This window comes from Gigantopelta aegis, chromosome 9 (assembly GCF_016097555.1).
Source record: "Gigantopelta aegis isolate Gae_Host chromosome 9, Gae_host_genome, whole genome shotgun sequence".
Classification (NCBI taxonomy): Eukaryota; Metazoa; Mollusca; class Gastropoda; order Neomphalida; family Peltospiridae; genus Gigantopelta; species Gigantopelta aegis.
The window spans coordinates 65,394,545-65,414,862 of record NC_054707.1 but is presented as its reverse complement, the minus strand read 5'-3'; the positions used below and the strand labels follow the sequence as shown (position 1 = coordinate 65,414,862).

General features: G+C 35.3%; 1 protein-coding gene across 1 annotated transcript; it reads right to left on the bottom strand.

Annotated features, from left to right (window-relative positions):
* Positions 1–4,863: 4,863 nt before the first annotated feature.
* On the bottom strand, positions 4,864–19,426 carry LOC121382360 (protein OPI10 homolog). Its single transcript, XM_041511948.1, has 4 exons — positions 18,027–19,426; positions 11,479–11,608; positions 8,431–8,535; positions 4,864–7,652 (listed from the first exon to the last, which is right to left on the bottom strand). Exons 1-4 carry the CDS (start codon positions 18,054–18,056, stop codon positions 7,333–7,335), a joined length of 585 nt encoding a protein of 194 aa, XP_041367882.1. The 5' UTR covers positions 18,057–19,426; the 3' UTR covers positions 4,864–7,332.
* Positions 19,427–20,318: the final 892 nt, after the last annotated feature.

Below are 20,318 nucleotides of genomic sequence, written 5' to 3'. Positions count from 1 at the left end.
TGCGCCTTCTATGCTCGTTTGTCCCAATAATTCATCTACACCCCCTCCCCCAACACAAAAAATCCACGAACATCGGATATTAAAGGTACCTCACATTAATGACTTCTTCGATATCGGCTGTTTGATCGGACATTCATGTGTGCCTGTAGAGTATCAGGAAGTTAAGTGTGTAACTGACATTCAACACCACATTACATCTATTATGTACCTTATTAATGATACCACAGCACAAAGAGAGAGTTAGAGACCGAGAGAATGAGAATTATACATTAAAACACAGCCATTCAAAATATGCTTTTAGCTTTTATTGATAATAAAATACTTTGCACCTTAAACACGAATGATGCACACAAATGGAGTGAAAATCTATGATAGAAAATGCTAAAGTAAGTCAACCAATCTACAAGTAAGGGAAGTAATTCTGCTTGGTTTTTGAAACAACCAAAGGGAAATAATTCTCACAAAGACAAAACAGAAAGCCAGTATAGATCTATGTCAAACTAAAAAATATTATTTAATATATGATTACATCACTTTTCTCATATGGTCTGTTTTAAAAAACCCACTACAGATTTGTCATGCATAGGCAAATGTTTCTATCACTAGTCTATTATTATTTAACTACAGTAAAAATATTCTTGAGTGGAAATTCGATGGAAATGAGTGTATATATACAAGTAATTCTTGAAACAGAACCATAAAATAAACATAATTGTACACATGTATAGGCAATGAAAACAATCATGATAGAACAACTTGATCTAAACATTACATTTTTGTTAAAACGTTTTTTCTGTTAGCACTCAGACATTTTATTTAACACTTTGATTTTGTTTTTTTAATAACTACATTAGCATTATTTTTATAACCAACATGAAAAGACAAGATTATTATTATTAGCCTGAGCACATTTTCAACTTGGCTATTTGCTGTATGCTCATTTTGATAATTAACAGGCATGTGTGCAGAGGTGGAGGTTGGGGATGTGGGGAGAGGGTCAAAACCTAACCTGCTCCCTCCCCTGCACAATTTCATGAATATATGCCTGCATAAAGCAGCATTGGATCTTTTATATATGCAGTACAGTACATACCACTTCCTTTGATTTACCAGTCAGGTGACATTCATTACATTCTTCTGCCAAAACTATTTCTATGGAATGAAGTCATAATCGTTATGAATTTTTTTTAATATTTGTCTTAATGTTATTATTATTTTACAGCTAGGAGGTCAAATGATGATTTCACATTACCACCCTGTATGTTCCCGAGCAAGACCAACAATTTTTGAAAAGTTATAATCACTTACTGACATCAAAGACAACTCTGTAATGAATATGTGGGATTTTGCATAGCTCCGAGTCGGCAAAGATTTCTGCTCTAATACAACAATAATCCTTTGTTTGACAGTACATACATGTACCTTTACACTGATCATTTTCGAATTTACTGACAACAAATATAAATGTATTCAACATCTTAATCAGTTTCTTTTTGTAGTGTGTGTATTAATGATTTAAAAATATGTCAATTTTTGTTTGTTTTTTTGGTTTAAATTATCACTTTGTATGCAGTTTGTTTTACAATGAAAAATAACTGACTGGACAATGTCCTATCTTGGTAATCTGTTTTCTGTATCACAAAATAATTATAATTGTAGTTAATTTTACTGTTTGTTTCTGTATCAGACCTATGTAAAGTAAGACCGATCTAAACATATTCTTACAAAATAATATTTTAACAAAATCTGAATACAATGTATATGTGAATTATCACTAGAAACCACTATGGAAGTATTTTGAGTACCAACATGATTATCTGCTCCACAATCTCTACTTAGTCTTTAAAATACAAGACCAATAGCTGTCAAAAGATACAGCTCTGTATTCTAATAAAACAAAATCATTATTGTTGAAATTCCTATAAAACTATATACACATATCCATTCAGGAAGCAGGATTTTATAAAACTTTCAAACATACCAAAACACACAATTTTAACAAATACAATTTTAAAAAAAAGATTAAAAACTACTTTTTTGGGAAGATATTATGATATTCAAATGACTTTTTACAGCATTTTTATTTCTTTAAAATAACCTTTCACCTTTTCAGTGCTTCCAATATGATTCAATCATACAACTTTTAGTGGCCAGATTATCTACTTGCATATTTGTTCATCCATGCATATAATATTCCTACTGTACCATACATTCATCCAGTCACTGTTAAAACTTCTCTAAACCTTTGGTTAACACTGGATAGTCTCATATGCATTGAAAGATGATGGCTACCTAGGGATGTTGAGCCAAGCCAATTATTAATTTTATTTTCAACTTGGGTGACACAACAAATAAGTAGATACTGAACTCCGTAAAGTTATGCAAAAAAAACACACAAAAAAACTAATTCAAGGGACATAACTCTAGTCATTGTCTTTTGAAAAAGCTTGCCGTCATCTGCTTCAAGAGGCCACCTTACTATTCTCCCACAGAACCTAACATAGTACCAGTTACACCTATATTAAGCAGCCATGTGTCTTAAGAGGGCAGTCCTTGATAGATGGCTGCTTAACACGCATACATTGTACTCGTAAAACAAGAATGAAATAAATCTGTTTATGTATCAAACATTACTGAACAGACACTACAGCATGAGGGATAGTGATGAATGAAATGACAAAAATGTCAGCATCAGTGACGCCCATTTTCCCGAGAAAAGATTGGGAGGACCAGTCTTAATACTTTGAAGGTGTGTCCTTATCAATCTTGAAAACAATCCTTTGTTACAGAGATATATTCATAAAATAAATGTGTTGAGGGCATTGTTAAATAAAATAGTTCCTTCCTTCCTTTAAAAGACTTTTATTACAATTCAAAGACTTTCAAGGAATTTATAGACTGCTATGAACCCTGTGTAAATAATGTTCTAAATACAATGTGTACCCCCCCCCCCCCGCTATGAACCCTGTGTAAATAATGTTCTAAATACAATGTGTACTCCCCCCCCGCTATGAACCCTGTGTAAATAATGTTCTAAATACAATGTGTGAACACCCCCTCCCCGCTACGAACCCTGTGTAAATAATCTTCTAAATACAATGTGTGAACACCCCCCCCTGCTACGAACCCTGTGTAAATAATCTTCTAAATACAATGTGTGAACACCCCACCCCCCCCTACGAACCCTGTGTAAATAATCTTCTAAATACAATGTGTGAACAAAAACTGGATTACTCAAAACCAGATGCATGAACGTTGCACAAACAAAACTATTGTCACCTCAATTTTCAGAGGCCTGTAAAACAAAAAAAAATTGTACTCCCCCCCCCCCCCCCGAACCCTGTGTGAATAATCTTCTAAATACAATGTGTACTCCCCTCCCGCTACGAACCCTGTGTAAATAATGTTCTAAATACAATGTGTCCTCCCCCCCCCCCCCAGATAGGTTAAAAGATCCATGTTGCTCTTACAACACTGCAGGGTACTGCTGGTTCATTTCTGTACTACCAGTTGTCCTAAATGTCTTTATATAATGTGTGGAATATTTATCAAGACCCCATAACACAAAATTACACATCGGCTATTGGGTGTACAATGCTGTAATGTTTGACACGTCAGAAATATAATGATACTGAATTTACTTTAAAAGAATACTTTAGAAATGAAGAGTTCATTTTCAAATCACGATACACACTAGTTTCCAGGGCCCTTAGTTTTGAAGCTCTCTTAGTAATACAAAATCGTTAAACCATCGTAGGCTGTGATGTCACCACAGCACACGCCATAGTGATGTCATAACTTATAATGGTTTCTTATGATTTCATAGTGACAGCACATGCCATAGTGATGTCATAACTTACAATGGTTTCTTACGATTTCATAGTCACAGCACATGCCACAGTGATGTCATAACTTACAATGTTTTCTTACGATTTCATATTGCTAAGAGCGCTTCGATACTATGGACGAGATCTTGGAGTTAGCAGTGAAGGTATATTGTTATTAGCACAACTCAACAATCTGACAATAAAGTTTATGTGATAATGTGATCTGTGCCCATTGAGCAGGATGTTAAAACTGTTCTTCATGTGATATACACTAGTTCATGTTGGAGCTAAACGACATTTTCTCAAAATGACGCAAATAGAAAATAACTAGTTAATGACATAGGATATCAGTTTTATCCTGCGAAGGTAAGAATAGAAAATAACTAGTTAATGACATAGGATATCAGTTTTATCCTGCGAAGGTAAGAATAGAGAATAACTAGTTAATGACATAGGATATCAGTTTTATCCTGCGAAGGTAAGAATAGAGAATAACTAGTTAATGACATGGGATATCAGTTTTATCCTGCGAAGGTAAGAATAGAGAATAACTAGTTAATGACATGGGATATCAGTTTTATCCTGCGAAGGTAAGAATAGAGAATAACTAGTTAATGACATAGGATATCAGTTTTATCCTGCGAAGGTAAGAATAGAGAATAACTAGTTAATGACATAGGATATCAGTTTTATCCTGCGAAGGTAAGAATAGAAAATAACTAGTTAATGACATAGGATATCAGTTTTATCCTGCGAAGGTAAGAATAGAAAATAACTAGTTAATGACATAGGATATCAGTTTTATCCTGCGAAGGTAAGAATAGAGAATAACTAGTTAATGACATAGGATATCAGTTTTATCCTGCGAAGGTAAGAATAGAGAATAACTAGTTAATGACATAGGATATCAGTTTTATCCTGCGAAGGTAAGAATAGAGAATAACTAGTTAATGACATAGGATATCAGTTTTATCCTGCGAAGGTAAGAATAGAGAATAACTAGTTAATGACATAGGATATCAGTTTTATCCTGCGAAGGTAAGAATAGAGAATAACTAGTTAATGACATAGGATATCAGTTTTATCCTGCGAAGGTAAGAATAGAAAATAACTAGTTAATGACATAGGATATCAGTTTTATCCTGCGAAGGTAAGAATAGAGAATTCTGCGAGGCTTGTAGAGCTATTATTATTTATCCTGCAGTCCATAAAATTAAGGGGAAAAGCTATGATTTATTTTATTTCGAGCTACATTGTACCTAGAATTCAAATGAGCGATTTTGTAATGTAGCTATGCGTGTGACATCACAAGCGTGACATCAAAAGTCATAATCTGCTGGTATACATTTATGACTTTTGCTTTTTAACTGGGTCATCATAATCAAATAGAAACAGATTGGATTATAAATGGATATATAGCATTTTGAAAATGAACCTTTCAAATACACTTTGCTGAATCATCATGTTTGACAATTCAGAATACTTGTATCATGTGGCACTGACGTAGGAAGTGGGGGAGCAAGGGGGACATGTGCCCCCACTTTTCAGATATTTTGCTTTATATTTGCTTTATAAATGTAATAGTGTAAAAGTGTGTAAATATAAAAGTGTGCCCCCCCCCCCCACTTTTTGGCACCTTCCTACGCCACTGTATGGAGACGCCTTTATATCTATCCATACATTATCATTGACATTTGTATCATGAGTGAAGGATAGTGAATTGTAAAACCTGCAGTTTAAAATATGTTTTAATGAATCTATCAATAATTAAGATTGTCTAAAACAAAGATAATACACAATCACCAGAATGATTTGCTACAACTATTAGAAATATGGTTTTACATAAATAAAAATATGATCTGTATGATGATTACTAGAAACAAGAAGACAGTTCTGCTAAACCAAGGCATATCCCCTACCGAGCCTAACACATTTTAGTATCTCCTCACTTCAAGGGCCATAACTCTGTAAAAAAATTGGGTAAATCACCACGAAAGTTACTTAAACTGTAACAGTAAAAAATAAAGCAATATACAAAAATTCATCTCAATATTTATAGGCACTGAAAACCCCCCAAAAGAGGCCAAAAAACAAATTATCATATTTCCTAAGTTCAACTGCCATAACTCTGTCATAAATGGCTAAATTGCCATAAAAGTCAAACTTAATTCTTAACAGAAAGTGATAAAGTTACACACAAAATTTCAGCTCAATATCTTGAGGCATTGCACACAAAAAAACTTAGCAATTTAGTTTTTCGTATATCCTAAGTTCAAGGGCCAATCAAGAATTGGTAAATCATGAAAGTCAAACTTGATCTGTAATAGTCCACTGTAAAGCCATACACAAAATTTCAGCTCAGTTAGTTGGAGGCATTGGGGGACAAAAAGCATGAAAAAAAACATTTCTAAATCTCAAGGGCCATAACTCTGTCAAAATGGGTAAATCATCTCGAAAGTCAAACTTGATCTGTAATGATATATGATAAAGCTATACACAGCTATAATTGCAGCTCAATATCTTAAGGCATCTACATCCAAAAAACCACTAGTCGGACAGACGAACAAACAGAGATGAAACATGAGTTGTATGATTATCAACAGAAGTACAGATTATATTATAATTGACAGAAACATTCCCCGTGATGAGTACTAGAAATATGAGATGTTTCACAATCACCAGAAACATGGGTTGTATGATTATCAACAGAAATACAGATTATACTATAATTAACAGAAACATGGGTTGTATGATTATCAACAGAAGTACAGATTATGTTATAATTAACAGAAACATGGGTTGTATGATTATCAACAGAAGTACAGATTATGTTATAATTAACAGAAACATGGGTTGTATGATTATCAACAGAAGTACAGATTATGTTATAATTAACAGAAACATTCCCCGTGATGATTACTACAAATATGAGATGTTTCACAATCGCCAGAAACATGGGTTGTATGATTATCAACAGAAGTACAGATTATGTTATAATTAACAGAAACATTCCCCGTGATGATTACTACAAATAAGAGATTTTTCACAATCACCAGAAACATGGGTTGTATGATTATCAACAGAAGTACAGATTATGTTATAATTAACAGAAACATGGGTCGTATGATTATCAACAGAAGTACAGATTATGTTATAATTAACAGAAACATTCCCCATGATGATTACTACAAATATGAGATGTTTCACAATCGCCAGAAACATGGGTTGTATGATTATCAACAGAAGTACAGATTATGTTACAATTAACAGAAACATTCCCCGTGATTATTACTACAAATAAGAGATTTTTCACAATCACCAGAAACATGGGTTGTATGATTATCAACAGAAGTACAGATTATGTTATAATTAACAGAAACATGGGTCGTATGATTATCAACAGAAGTACAGATTATGTTATAATTAACAGAAACATTCCCTGTGATGATTACTACAATCGCCAGAAACATGGGTTGTGTGATTATCAACAGAAGAATGGACTACATTACGATCTCCAGAAATAGGGGTTTTGTTGCAGGCGTCTCTGAAAGTTCTGGAACCATGTCTGTAGTGTGCTGAGAGGAATGTACGTCTCAGTGGGGTTGGGCGCCATCTGTGACTGGTTGATCGTAAAAGACGAACAGTAGTTGACAAAGTTCTCCAACATTTTCTGAGAAAACTCCAGGAAGGGCTCCAGCGTCGACGTTGCCGCCAGCGTTGTGGGGGTTTGTTGAGCAAGCTGAGAGAGGGGCTCCACGGATATGCCTATCTGAGCCAGGTGCGACGGCTGCTGGCCAAACAGATTCTGTTGGAGTTTGCTGTCAGCTGAAAGAAAAAAAAACGTAAAGTTAAGTTGGTGTGTTTTTTTACATATAACTCGAGTACATTGGTGAATTAATCATCATCTGTTGGAAGTCAAACATTTGATAATTCGGAAACAGTCTTTACAGGAAAGCCACTACATTCTTTCATTAGCAGCAAGGGACAGCACATACCACAAACTTTGATATATCAATTGCTTGGCAAAGTTGGAACAGGAAACAACCCAATAAGATAGGACCATTTAAATAATGAATTTAGACAAAATAAATAATGACTGCATGCCCAAAATGGTTAATTTGTATTAAATCTTCGGAACAAATTACTTCCACTGTCTCTACATTTCACACATTGTTGGTAAAGCATAGATGTTTTAAATTAGCCTTGACATTTAAAATAAAAATGTTTGAATTATAATCTGACCATAAGAAGGTATTGAAGAATATTGCATAAATGATATATTGTTAATTTTATACATTAGACTGGATACCAATATTTGTTTGTTCTACTAATCAATGCTTTTATTGCCACGGCATTCATTCATTTCATATCAACTTATTTTCGTGCCCAAGAAACCCAAGATAGAAAGAAAAATATTCAAATGACGGTTTTTGATGATAAGGAGCTGGACAGCACCCTTGCATGGCTGTCTATTAAAATTAAGAGGTGCAAACAGGGTGTTTTTCATTCAAATAAACCTCATTGATTGTTTTGAGGAGAGCAATTTTTCACTATCCTCAGTTTTTCAAAAATGAAATTCTGAAAACCCCACATCATACATTACCTGGTTTCAATTTTGAGATCTTGAATATGGCGCTGGGTTTGGAGTTTGTGATGTGTCCCAGCAGTAACCAGGAGGAACCCTCCGGACTAGGCCATGAGAAATACACTGGAAATAAGATATAGAACATTTCTAAATACATGTATCTCACTAAAAACATTTGATAGACAGGCACCTTTCAACTAGACCACAAAATAGACAGGTGTGTATGTGTGTGTGGACTAGGCCATGAGAAATACGCTGGAAAAAAGATATAAAACATTTCTAAATACATGTGTCTCACTAAAAACATTTGATAGACAGGCATTTTTCAACTAGACCAAAAAATAAACAGGTGTGTATGTGTGTGTGGACTAGGCCATGAGAAATACGCTGGAAATAAGATATAAAACATTTCTAAATATATGTGTCTCACCAAAAACATTTGATAAACAGGCATCTTTCAACTAGACCACAAAATAGACAGGTGTGCATGCATGCATGCGTGCGTGTGTGCGTGTGGACTAGGCCACAAGAAATACAATAGACATAAAATACAAAACATTTATAAATATCTCACTACTATAGGCAGGGATTATCTGAACTAGGCCGTGAGATATATAAGGATGTGTCTGAACAATAGGCCATGAGAAATACACTAATTTATATATATAACATCTCCAAATATCTTACTATGAAAGACTAGGGTGTCTGAACTAGGCCATAAGAAATACACTAGAAGCAGAAACAAGACAACACATTTCTAAATATCTCACTGAGATAGAGATACCATACAAGGGTACATTGTGCTTCTGGGAACTCACAAGTATTGGTCAATTTACACCAAAAACTTTGGAGATATATTTATTTTGTTCTATATTACTCAGTCCTCCACGTTTGAAAATTTCTGGCGAGTGATGAATAACTCTCCTCATAAGGTCCAAGCAAGTGATTTGCGTTCCATAGGAAGAATCTAGAGTAAAGCTTGCACATATGGACAATATAAAGTTATGAATAGCACACACTGAATTATCACTGAATCCATATGATATTCAAACACTAGGACTGGTTGCACTTAAGCAACTTCTCGTTCTGGCCAAATTGGCATAAATAATAACAACACAATGAAATGTATTTCACATGGTAACACTGGATTTAACACTGGCCTTTTATTAGAAAAATTTGCACAACCTAAACATTCAAAATATTTTAAGACCATACGAAATAAACAAAACCAACCACAAAAACCTATGTGTTTTAACCCAGTGTGTTGTCTAAACTGAAACATTAAGTCACAGCACGTGCAACTACATAACTACTCATACCTGAACTCTGCCTACTGCAAAGACCCCTGGCCAATCATAACGAGAAAATTACTTCACTCTAATTCCTGTTTCAAACAATTACAATCATATTTCTATTCTACAACCAGTGAGAGGTGCGCTGTTACATTATTTTTAGGTGGACCATAAAAAAGCTTCTAAGATACAATTATGGTGTGTGTGGGGCTGCAAGCGCGACTACATACCTCAGATAGGAAGGACAGATTACTATTATTAGAAAGTTATGAAATAACACTGTTTTGTGTTCAAATTTAAAGTACCAGTATTAAAAACATGGCAACACAGCTTTTATGTTGTGTAAAGGTAGTTGACAAAAAATGTCAGGTGAGACTACACCTTTAAAGGCTACAAACATTTGCAGTAAAAAACAGAAGATAAAATAGATACAAGAAGCTCCCCCTAGGCATGTGGGAATGGTACTTTGAAAATCATGTTATAATAATGTTGAAGTTATAAACATATGATCAAGGCTTGATAAGGCAGATGACAAATGCTGTCAAAACACCCAATATATATCAGACTTCACTGTAAAAAAAATAGAGGGGAGTGATTAATTGGTCCCCATACTTGGGTTATGAGGAGACATTAAAATATTTACCACATTGATACCATATACTATAGGGACCTAAACATTAACCTCCTTGAACTAGTCTCAGGGGAGCGACAATTGATGGCTAATGTGAGGTCTAATCTTTTTGATGATCAGCTTCACAAGTATAGCTTTTACTTTTAGTCTTATTTTTAAAATATTCAAACCAGAATTCTTGATGTTCAGGAGTGATGTACGTGTATAGCTTTCATCCATGTTTGTCTCAAATCTTACACTTTCTTATAAAAAAAATTACAATAAAAAACTTTTTTTTTAAATTGCAGAATTTGTGTTTCTGTAGATCGTATGGATGCAGACACCAAGAATGGAAGGATTTTATGTCAAGGCATTTAAAACTTGATAGAAAACTAACTTAGCATGTCAAGAAATGTGTCCAGGAAAGATTTGCCTGCCATTCCTATCAGCTTTAACTGTGGGCTTAGTCTAACCACTTTGTAGAGTGTATGGTGATTACTTATGGCATTGTTATGAGGCACTTATTTTTAACCACCTACTATGCTCCCCTACTACCGACGGTTATTAGTTAAGTATCATGGGTCAGACCAGCTTTATTAACGACAGAGGATGAGGATGCCAGGTGGGTGCAGGGACGTACACAAGAGACTGCACCGATTGAGACAGGTAGGTGATGGTGTGGACACCTCTGAAGACAGAATCAGAGGAAACTGACAGATGACCAAGGTGGAAACACAGCACACCAGAAGAGGTATAGGTATGAAAGTAAAAGAAAGATGGAAGATGATGAAAGTGTTGAAAAGAAAAGATAAAAAAGCTGACGGAGACCAAAGTGATTTGGACAATGATGATTTACAGATGATTACAATGTAAATATGTGACAGCTGCTAATAAAAAAATATATATACATGTGTATATATAAAAAATGTTTTTATTGTACTATATGTTTGAACTGTATATTTACTATAAATTTTGAAAACATTAGTGTTAAAAGACATCAATTTAGAAGATTTTTAATATTCAATTGCTTCTAAGTTTCAAACATTTGCTTCCAAATATGCCAAGCAAAGATTGATTCTCACTTAACAAAATTAATTTCAACCTTTGATGATGATACAAGATTGCAGATTTAAGGCTACAAACAGAAGAGAAAAGAACAGATACCAGCTCCTCCCAGTTCCTGTGGGAACGGGGCTTGACCCGTCATGAAGATGACTACGTGGTTGATGTTGTCAGCATCGGGGATGTTGAAGAGGAACTCCGTCTCTGAGATTTGATTCACATCGGTCTGGACCTTCAAAGCACAACATAACACAGGTTACATATCTGGACCTTCAAAGCACAACATAACACAGGTTACATATCTGGAACTTCAAAACACACAGGTTACATATCTGGACATTCAAAACACAACGTAACACAGGTTACATATCTGTACCTTCAAAACACAACATAACACAGGTTACATATCTGTACCTTCAAAACACAACATAACACAGGTTACATATCTGTACCTTCAAAACAACATAACACAGGTTACATGTCAGTCTAGACCTTCAAAATACACCATCAATACAGTTTATGTCAGTCTGTACCTTCAAAATACAACATCAATACAGTTTATGTCAGTCCAGACCTTCAAAATACAACATCAATACAGTTTATGTCAGTCCAGACCTTCAAAATACAACATCAATACAGTTTATGTCAGTCCAGACCTTCAAAATACAACATCAATACTGTTTATGTCAGTCCAGACCTTCAAAATACACCATCAATACAGTTTATGTCAGTCTGTACCTTCAAAATACAACATCAATACAGTTTATGTCAGTCCAGACCTTCAAAATACAACATCAATACAGTTTATGTCAGTCTGTACCTTCAAAATACAACATCAATACAGTTTATGTCAGTCCAGACCTTCAAAATACAACATCAATACAGTTTATGTCAGTCCAGACCTTCAAAATACAACATCAATACAGTTTATGTCAGTCCAGACCTTCAAAATACAACATCAATACAGTTTATGTCAGTCCAGACCTTCAAAATACAACATCAATACTGTTTATGTCAGTCCAGACCTTCAAAATACAACATCAATACAGTTTATGTCAGTCTGTACCTTCAAAATACAACATCAATTCAGTTTTATAGAACAGTTAAAAGTTTACTGTGGCCACTTAATACACCACACTACCAGTTGTTGTGTCGAAACTCATAACAGGTTAATATTGTCCGATTTAGGAAATAGTTCCTTATTAAAATAATAATAAAAATTTTAGAGATGCTTTTTGAAATCTTACTTTAAAGGAATGCTTAAGCAAGGCTTTTGGACTGGTATGCATATTCAAAGATATATAATGCACATTATTGCTTAATATCAACAAGTATATTATTATATTTAATTAATAAAACGGTTAAATGTGATGGCCATTAGATATAACAGGTGCAGCCATTTTGTTCCATTCCAGTGAATACGCCCTCTGGTGAGCTGGTGGTTACGTAATACTTAACGCGTAACGTCAGGAATGAGCCTTAAAACTAGAGAAACACAATCTACCTGTCTACCTGGTTTTTGCAGGATGATAAAATAGTCATACATTGCAATGTTCTGTAATAATATACATCCCAGTAAGCCAGCAATAAGTACAATGTATATATTATTTTTCAATACAAAATAAAACACCATTGTCAAAGTAGCTACACAACAACTTAACAAGTTGAAATAATTAACCATGTTTTGTCCATGCATTAACCTATGTACTGAAATGATATACAGTGTTTTCTTAGTTAATTGGTCAATGCTGTTAATTGCTTCTACCTGTGATTCCCGATTGGCAGGTGTGTATTTGATTGGTAACCAAATGAGCCAATTAATTGATGCTGTCTAGACACAAAAATACATACCGGTATTGTGTAATATTACCTGTCACCCCTAAAATGGTAATGAACATGGTTTATTACTGTAAATAGTTCTGTAAAACTACTAAGTACACTTTCCCATCTAAAACCACAAAACTGACCAATTACGTAGTCCCAAAGAAAAGAACATCATCACTTGGGTATCGTGGTTTTCGTTTTCACTCGAACGTAGCATATCAATAGGCCTAATAGTGTACATTTTTCCTTTGGATTATTTAACAGAGAAAAATACTATAACCCCATATTGTTCTGTTAATGCAACTTGAAATATATTTAGTTAAATAGTTTATTATATTATCACGTCATTTATGTTGTTTTACAAGTCAGATTGATCAAAGAGAAGCACCTTGTCGAAAATTACTGCTTTTGTTTACACTGTACATACAGGAGATGGTCAGTAGCTGACGTCACTTCATCCCAAGCTAGCTGCCCTGGATGCCTCGAAAAGAAAAGAAAATGGCTTCCCCCAGTTACCAGGAATAATCACGTTTTTTTATTAACACTAAAGTTACGCGTTTTTCATTTATTAAAGTGTCAGTATGTGTTGGTGGTGCGGGTATGCAACTAGTGGTACATTAATAATAGAAGGGATAGTACATTTTTAGACAGAATAGTGTTTTTTGAAATTCACTATTCCTTTGTGATAGTGGTAAAAAAAAAAAAATTCAACCCCTGAAACCCCTCTCAATATTATTGTATTTTTCGCAGAATATATTGTGACATAAACATAGTATTGAATTGCATGGAGTAACTAATGGTGGTATGCGACCGTAACACAGGTATTTCAGCAATTTGAGATTTAAAGCAGCATTCCCTGGAATATTTTTATTATTTAAGCATATAGAACAGAAAATCCCATTACGTTTGGTGCATATAAGACACCACACTCCGAATTGGTTTCACTACACTGGCTTTTCCAAGTTAAAAGTGCAGTTATACTTGTATTTGAACTTAGAACTTGATTGTATATGATTGAAACCAGACACTGCAGCTTTAATTTAGGTGACTTACTGGTTGCATTAAACAGTCTCTTTAATACAGGCCATTTAATACTGAAAATCATTTTAGAGGAATTTAAGTAGCCACTTCACAGCAATCGAAATAAGCACTTGTCCATTTGTCCTGACAAGTGAAAATCTATTTGGACAACATATGTAACCTGTGTTTTGAAGCGAAATGTACCTTGGTGGTTGTCCTGTGGACAAGTGAAAATGTTCAATGCAGTTTCATTTTTTAGCAATCAAAAACATCATCCTTGTAAACAAACCAGTTATTTGGACAAATGAAAATATTGGCAGACAAGTAGATTCTAGATGTATTTGTCCGTTGGACTAGTAAAAACAAAAAGTCTTCTTATTTCTATCACTGCTTAAAGTAAAGTTAAAGTATGTTTTGTTTAACAACACATTGCTTTATTTATCATCGGCTATTGGATGTCAAATATCTGCTACATTTTTTCATTAGTATCAAGGGATCTTTTATATGCACTATCACATAGACAGGATAGCATATACCACATCCTTTAATATACCAGTCTTGGTGCACTGGTTGGAACGATAGAAAGAAAGAAATGTTTTATTTAACAATGCACTCAACACATTTTATTTACGGTTATATGACGTCAGACATATGGTTAAGGACCACACACATTTTGAGAGGAAACCCGCTGTCGCCACTACATGGGCTACTCTTTCCGATTAGCAGCAAGGGATCTTTTATTTGCGCTTCACACAGGCAGGATAGCACAAACCATGGTCTTTGTTGAACCAGTTATGGATCACTGGTCGGTGCAAGTGGTTTACACCTACCCATTGAACCTTGCGGTGCACTCACTCAGGGTTTGGAGTCGGTATCTGGATTAAAAATCCCATGCCTCGACTGGGATCTGAACCCAGTACCTACCAGCCTGTAGACCGGTGGCCTAACCACGACGTCACCGAGGCCGGTGGTTGGAACGTGAAATAGCCCAATGGGCCACTGACGTGGATCGATCCCAGACCGACTGTGCATCAGGCGATCACTGTAACAGGTTGCTCCTGATATTGTAATACTATAATCATCATGGAGTAATCAATAGTCAGCACCTACGTATTTAATCAGAACATTATTGAAAGAGGATACTGTCAGGCTTCTTCCTGTAGTGTGTGTATTATTAGTTAATAATAAGTAAAATATTTTTTATTGTTGAACTCAAATATTAGATCAATGTAATGGTATCATCTCGGTATGTATTATGGCATGGTATGTGTTTTGGCACGCTATCTTTTAATAGCAATTGTGCGTGAAAGAAAAGCTATGACGTCAAATGCAAAAGTTTTTGTTGACGCAAGTATTTTTTATTGATAAAAATAAAGCTGTTTACAATTTGCCAGTTTGCGGTAAGTATAAATGATTAAAAATACCATGTAACTAAAAGTACTATTTTTCCATAAGGCACTTTTTTAATATACATGTACATAAGCATCCCTGTATCTCCACATTTTCACAATTAATTTTACTCACCTGCAGCACGAGACATTTTGTCGTCTACTAGTGAAATAAACACAAGACAATTAGACCACTCCTACATCAATCTATTTTTAGGGATACATGTCCGAATGAGGCCCATGTCGTTATTTTACACGCACCGCATATGATTATATTTGGTCAGGATTAAACAACATTCAAGTGCATATTACATACTTACAATAATATTTACTCAACATGAAATGTGTCTTTTAAATAATTTGAATAATAGTAGTAATAATAATCAACAAACAAAAAAACTTGAAGGGCTGTCAAATTTACCCCACCCTATCAATGTACACATATGTGACGATAGGGTTAAAATTTATTTTAATGGTGTTATTTTTTATATGTATTATTAATATGGAATTTATGGATTACACAAATTGTTTCCAGTTGTTTGAAGTTATTATTCTTGAATATTGGTCATTCAGAACTTATCTGGATGTCCCGCTTCAAAACCCATATCAAAATTAAAGGTTAGAATATTATAATAAGGAAGGAAATGGTTTATTTAACAACACACTCAACACATTTTATTTATGGTTATATGGCGTTGGAAATATGGCTAAGGTCCACTTCATTGACTACTCTTTTCGATTAGCAGCAAGGAATCTTTTATATGCACCATCCCACAGACAGGATAGCACATATCATGGCCTTTGAAATACCAGTTGTGGTGCACTGGCAGGAACGAGAAATAGCCCAATGGGCCCACTGACAGGGATCAGTCCCAAACTGACCGCGCATCAAGAATATTACAATATACACAAGTAAACTAAAACTTCCACAATGTACATAGAATTTAATGTTTATATTTTAATTATATATATATACATTAGGTTAAGTCTCTGCCAATAATAAGATCTACACTAGGCGAGATCGTTGCTTATCCGTGCTAAAACCCATACTGCGAGGATATTTAACATCAAACATAGAGTTATTGTTGTATTAGAGCGGGCTATCAGGTAGACAACCATTCCATGTTTTCATTATATATATGTAGTATTAGGAACCGTTCAGATATTACGTATCGCTATTTTTGTCAAAATTAGACACCCTTCTCCCCCTGTAATGCTCCATAATGCTAGACCATACACCCCCGATATATTGTGTAATGCTTGGAGAACACCCCCACCCCCTCCCATTCACAAACAAGTCATGCGATGGGTATAATATACTTTCAACGTACTGTTTTGCCATTTGGGAAAGCGCAGATCTATACGCATTTCAACTCTTATCATTTATAATCCTTATATATTGTATGTATACGCCTAGAAATAACTACCTACGTAAACACTGTCGCTGTGACAGAGCACTTATGAAAAACACAAAACAAAATTTTAGTAATAAAAACTTTAAAAAGTGCATTACATAATGTTGTTAAATATCCTGGAACGCTACATAATGTTTGGACCTACAGGTTCTAATAGACCAAATCAATTCCTATTGCCGATAATGTTAACGTTTATTAATAAAACTGATATAAGCAGTGTTTCAACACCCCCAGGAAGTACATTAAAAAGTGTGGCACCTCACATCTAATCTACCTGCAAGAAAATGGGGGAGGGGTCACATACCATTTAAGAGATTTAATTAATGTTTTTAATAGCAAACGTCATTTTTGCTGAAAATTGCAGTTCCATTTTTGGGGGTACCCCGCATTAGTTTGAACCTCTGGTATATACTGCATAACAACTATATAACAAATAAGTGTATTTATATATTGTCAATGGATAATAGTATTTGCACAAATATAATGAAATAATCAATGTCACATGTTACTACCAATCACACCCACAGCTGCTTTTACTCTGAAAATATTTTACGGTGCACCTTGAACTTTGACACGGAACTCTCTTCTTTGGTACTATGCAGCCTACACCCACCCACCTCTCGAACGTTATGTAATATTTGAATGGCCACTTATTCTCTGATGGCAAAGACCAATCATAACCATCCAAATGTCTGTCTACTACTTCTAGTACTTGGTCTTGCTCTCAAACGGTAGTGTACTCGGGCTAGTGCACCCCAGTCCAATAGAGATTGAGCCCCCCTCCACTCCAAAAATCATCCATAAAAGCCTGTTAATAATAACAACAACAACAACAACAACAATACATTTAAAAAAATAAACAGTCTTCTCCAAGGTTTAAATATAGAACATTCCGATGTATAGGCTAAGCGTCACTTCACAAAACAGGTGCTTGAGACCATAAAACTCGCACTTGTTATTTTTGTCAGGACCCATAACAGTGAACAATATGTGCAGCACTTACAAGTCTTCCGGCTACAACCAGTCCAAACATTGTGAAGCAAGCAAATAAGGCACAATTGAATCAGTTCAATCAGCAAAAATTGATGTAAACATTGCGCATAAGAGTTGAAACATCATTTTGTTTGTGTTCTAAGGGAGATAATTCAAATTAGACATAGTTACACATGAGAGCCAAATATGTGAAGAGCTCATTTCCAAATTTTGGAGAACTTCAACTTAGCAGTGAAGGTATACTGATATGAATATAACTCATCAATGTGACAGTAGTTCTTCCACCAAAACACGATCTATGCCCATTAAACAGAATCTTAAAACTGTGTTTTGTTGTATATACAAGTATACACGCAATACCATTTATTTCACGAAACAAGTAAGGATACCAGTTATTTCTGACGGCAGAGAGCGACCATAACCGTCCAAGTGTCCGTCTAGATCTCGAAGGGCAGAGTACTTGGGCTAGTGCACCCCAATCCATTAGAGATTGAGCCCCCCATCTCTCCAAAAATCATCATTCTTCATTGATGAAAGTTTGATAAGTTTCGGTAAATCTATGCACCATTACACAGGTTTTGTAATTAAATGTGACATTGCGTATCTATGCTGACCTCGCATTCACCTCACATTGACCATCAGCACCACTACCTCATAAAACCATAAGCGTCTGAGACAGCAAAACCTCAAATTCGGGCAAAAACGATAGAGATATTCGGGAAAAATGTGTTAACTTAATACCTTTTTACCATGTATTTCCATTATTCTTCCCTCAAAATTAGATGTAATCCATATAAAAATGCGTACTGATTTGTTTGCAACCCTATATATAGCTGTTTGGTAGTAATGTTATTAATATCAATAAATGTTGTTAGCCAAATTCAGGTATTTGCGTCAGTTCGGACAAAACCCAGCTTGCCCCTCCGAAAAAAAAAAGAAAGAAAAAAAAGAAGAAAAAAAAGGGAGCCCGTACGCCTATGCCTAAAACCAATCCTAATCACAGTCAGTTGCAACGACTAACACAATGTTAAATGTCCTCGCAGGTCAGAAGGAGGAATGACCACCGCGGGCGTCAAAGCAGGCTTGACACCGTCGTCTCGCAGACTCAATAAGCCTGTTCACCAACATAACTAACACATTGTTCCATCCCTGCACAACTTGGCCTGCTGCAGCTGCTGAGTGTTTACTGGCTGAAGATTTCGCAAGTGAACTCGTCTACCATGTTCATCCCATAGGTGTTCTATGGGATTGAGATCCGGTGACACCGCTGGCCAGGGCAATACGTCCACGTGATTTTGATTCAGAAAGTCTGCATACACTCGAACATCATACGGACGTGCCTTGTCGTGTTGAAAGGCCATATGCGGATGTTGTGCAAGATATGGAACAACAAAAGGAGCAAGGATTTCGTCTCTGTAACGAACACCTGTGAAGCAATCTAATTAAAATTAGCTCAGCTATTACATGTGGATCTAACAGCACCCCGTTGGAACTCATGTCAAGTTGACTTTTCATTCGACCAATCAAAACCTTATTTGCAAAATCATGCCATTTATTTGAAAAGAATTTGAAAACATTCGGTATTATGCCGAGGGTATACAAAATGATTCGGGTGAATTACGAAGTATGCCGGAAATTAATTTCAATATAAAATTTTATATAAAATTCGTTTCAAGACGAATAAAAAACCGTGACAGTATAGTCATAAAATCTGTTTATACTAGAATACAATCCAGAGTTTATTACTGCACTTTTCCCCCTGTTTTTTTCAATGTTGAAATAGACCAACAAGTTCGCCTATTGCAAAAATAGTCTCGCCCGATATTTTTAGAATTTGTATGCACCCGAATAACGCTATAAAAGGCAAAGTGTAATTGTTGAAATGTCACCTGGACATGCGAGTCCACGCAATGCTGTTAGATCTACTGGTAGCCAGGTAGAGCTAATTTTAATCGGATTGACCTGTGAAGTTACCATGAACAACATGAAGGTCAGTTTAACCTCTACCAGAATTCTCAGCACACACCATGGCGCCAACTCCGCCAAACCTGTCCACTTCCGTATCAAAACAATTCTAGTATATTTCATCCTTTCTGCGGTATACTCTGATACGCCCAATCTCAATTCGGTTCTAACGAGGACATTTCTCCAACAAATTCTGGTCCAGACATAGCTTACGGTGGCTTTGTATCAGAATGGGTCGTGCACGGACGTTGTATGCTATCGGTCGGTTTCTTAGTTTTGACAGTGATTTGCAACTGATGAGCAATTAATGATGGCTGGAGTGCATCATGCCACGACT